Source organism: Octopus bimaculoides, chromosome 2, assembly GCF_001194135.2.
Source record: "Octopus bimaculoides isolate UCB-OBI-ISO-001 chromosome 2, ASM119413v2, whole genome shotgun sequence".
Taxonomy (NCBI): domain Eukaryota; kingdom Metazoa; phylum Mollusca; class Cephalopoda; order Octopoda; family Octopodidae; genus Octopus; species Octopus bimaculoides.
Window position 1 is genome coordinate 126,854,902 of NC_068982.1, and position 3,435 is coordinate 126,858,336.

Consider the following 3,435-nt stretch of genomic DNA (forward strand, 5'->3'; position numbering starts at 1 on the left):
TATATATATATATATATATATATGCTTGGCAACTGGTCTTAATCAGAATCTAATGACAAACCACTAAGTTTCAGGGGTGTAAGCAAACCAATAAGGTAGTATATGATTACTAAGCTTATTTAAATTGGCTTAATTACTATATTATAGTATATTTGATAAATATAAATGGTAATGTCAAATATGTAGGCTTATTTGTTGAAGTTACTTTTTTTTTGAGCTGCAGGTCAAGGGAATTCAATATACAAATACCTGACAATGTTACACACGTTTTTTTATGGCTTAATTTTGCAGGCGTTTATATAACCTAATTGGATAAAAGACATTAAATTTGTATTGAAATAAGAATGCATTGCATGTTTAAAGGTGCTAACTAGCTCAACCGTCAACAGCTACATAAAAATCGAGGCTTGGCCATCAGATCGATTGAACTAACATAGTGTAATGCTTCATCATGCTTACAATGTAACTTGTTACTTTTCCAATATCTCTGATTATTAAAGTTGCTTTCCTTGAAACAAATGCTCCTGATATTACAGAACAGGCCTATCACTTTAAACGCGAGCTGGCAGAAGTGTTAGCACGCCGGGCGAAATGCTTAGCAGTATTTAGTCTGCCGTTATGTTCTGGGCTCAAATTCCGCCGAGGTCGACTTTGCCTTTTATCCTTTTGGGCGTAAATAAGATAAGTACCAGTTATGCACTGGAGTCTATGTAATCGACTTAATCCCTTTGTCTGTCCTTGTTTGTCTCTTCTATGTTTATCCCCCTGTGGGCAATAATGAAATAAATATATATAAATATATATATATATATATATATATATATGGCACGGCTGTGTGGTAAGAAGCTTGCTTCCCAATCACATGATTCCGGGTTCAGTCTCACTGTGTGGCACCTTGGGCAAGTGTCTTCTACTAGAGCCTCAGGCCGACCAAAACCTTGTGGTTGGATTTTGTAGATGGAAACTGAAAGAAGCCCATTGTATGTGTATGTGTGTGTGTATGTATGTATGTATGTATCTTTGTGTTCCCCCATCACTGCTTGACAACCGGTGTTGGTGTGTTTATGTTCCCATAACTTAGCGGTTCAGCAAAAGACACCAATAGAATAAGTACTAGCTTTTAAAAAAATAAGCATTGGGATTGATTTGTTTGACTAAAATTGTTCAAGGCAGTGCCCCAGCATGGCTGCAGTTAAATGACTGAAACATGTAAAAGAATTATATATATATATATATATTTATATACATTTATATTTATATACATTTATATTTATATATATTATATTTATATATATCATATTTATATATATTTATATATTATGCTGTGCATTTAAATCTGCTTTGTGTGAGAAGACCTGGCAAGCCAAGTGAGACCATAACCCATGGCCTATGGTCACGTGGTGTTCCAGTTTCATGAGGATTTCTTTAATTCTTGTGAGGCAATCTTCACAAACTGAAGCTACTACCCCTAGCTTCCCTCTCCGCTGTTGATGGTGTCTATTTTCTCCAAATCAACAAAGGCCAAGTATAGAGGTTTATTTTTTGGCTGTGTATTTCTCCTGTAGCTGTCTTACCAGAAATATAGCATTATTGGTGCTTCTCCCTGACACAAAGCCAAACTGTATCTCATCTAGGCTAACTTTCTCCCTAATTAGTTGGGCAATGAATCTCTGTAACTTTCATCATCTGATCCAACAATTTGATACCTCTGTAATTATTTCTATCTAAGGATTCACCTTCACCTTTGTAGCAGTTGACTATTCTGCTGCCACACCAGTCACCGGGTATGACTCCTTGTGAACCACCTGAATTACAATACAGGCGACTAAACCATATCCCACACAGTTAGATGTTTTAAGCATCTCGGCAGTGATTCCTGATGGACTGGGGTCTTTCCTTGTTTTCATATCTCTTATCTACCAAAGTACGGATGATTCAGGTAGCTGGTCCCTCAATTGGGTCAATACATATATTTCACTATTTCAGACAATACCACAGAACATTCACAATTGTAAATGAAAGGATAAAATGTAGCAAAATACCTATATCAGGAAGAAGTTGATGACTGAAATCTCTCCCCAAAAAACTGAAATAATATTTTGTTTGGAATTTTGTTTTTTCTTGCAACTTTCTTGGAACACGAGAAGCTTTGTGATTCTTAAAAATGTTGTTTCTCAGAAATCTCCGATTTAAAAGTTACAATTCAGACATCTTCTATCAAAATCGTTATAGCTAATAATCAATTATGGTGAAGATGGATGGTAATATTTCCGGATTCAGTGTCAATGCATTCACCATTTCATTCATTAGCAAGTGAAACTCAACTCTATTGATTTGACACCAGTTTGAGAGATTGTATGATTACTATCACATTTTGACTTTTCAAAGCTTAAACATCTGCTTCTTAGCTGACAGCTGTATAATTTATTTGGAAGTTAGATCGGCATTTGTTACACAGTTTATTTAAACAATTCAAACTAAGTCGGTGCCTATTAAACTCTATTAGTGTCTGACTTTTAAACTTATGTTCATGATTCTTCATACATTCTTGATCATTTTTATTTTGTTGTTTTTATACAAGAACACATTTTTCATTTCATTTCAGGTTGGCAACCTCGATGGTTCATTTTAGAAAATGGTATTTTATCTTACTACAAATCTCAAGAAGTAGTCAATAGTGGCTGTAAAGGGTCAATAAAGATGACAGTATGTGATGTAGTTGGTGAGTTATTGCTCATATATATTTATGCATTTGTCAATGTTTTTTATGTTATAAAAAAACAATTTTACATTAAAAAGGATTACTCAGTATTTTTTTTATGGAGTACAAATTTATTTTTCTTTAACAAAAATAGTATTTACTCTGTCTTTGAAGCTTTAGCCAACTAAGTCCTCATTGGAATGTCTGATGATGGCTCAGCTAGTCAAAAATTTGAAGTCACTGTCAATACTATTCTTGTTAAAGAAATCGTATATATATTTAATTAATTAGTAATAGGATGAATTCTTTTATAAGAATTTATCAAGTAGCTAGCATGAAAAAAACCTCATAAGGGAAAAATCCATCATTTATTCTCCAAAATATATTTATTACTACCTACTCCAGTATGTAGAAAAGGAGTAGGTAGTAACTCTATAAGATGTACCCGGTGCAAGCTATGGACACATAAGAGGTGCAGCAACATCAAAGGCAGGTTAACTAGCAAGTTAGTTTTTGTTTGTGGCAGATGTTCAGGTGCAATAAAGACTGCAAACAAACAGGAAACAACTTCTATCTCATTCCAGGGTGAAAAACTAGAGGTAGTCGATAGCTTCCGCTATCTGGGCGACCAAGTTAGTAGTGGGGGTGGGTGCGCTGAAAGTGTAGCTGCTAGAATAAGAATAGCCTGGGCAAAGTTTAGAGAGCTCTTACCCCTGCTGGCGACAAAGGGACTC

The 3,435-nt window shown here is 34.8% G+C and overlaps 1 protein-coding gene across 2 annotated transcripts in view; it reads left to right on the forward strand.

Moving 5' to 3' along the window:
* Positions 1-3,435, forward strand: part of LOC106882970 (pleckstrin homology domain-containing family A member 8) — a 54,301-nt gene that overhangs the window by 26,661 nt on the left and 24,205 nt on the right. For both annotated transcript variants that reach the window (XM_052965590.1, XM_052965589.1), the window contains exon 2: positions 2,606-2,722. In XM_052965590.1, coding sequence (XP_052821550.1) covers positions 2,606-2,722 — 117 coding nt within the window. The remainder of the gene's footprint in view (positions 1-2,605; positions 2,723-3,435) is intronic.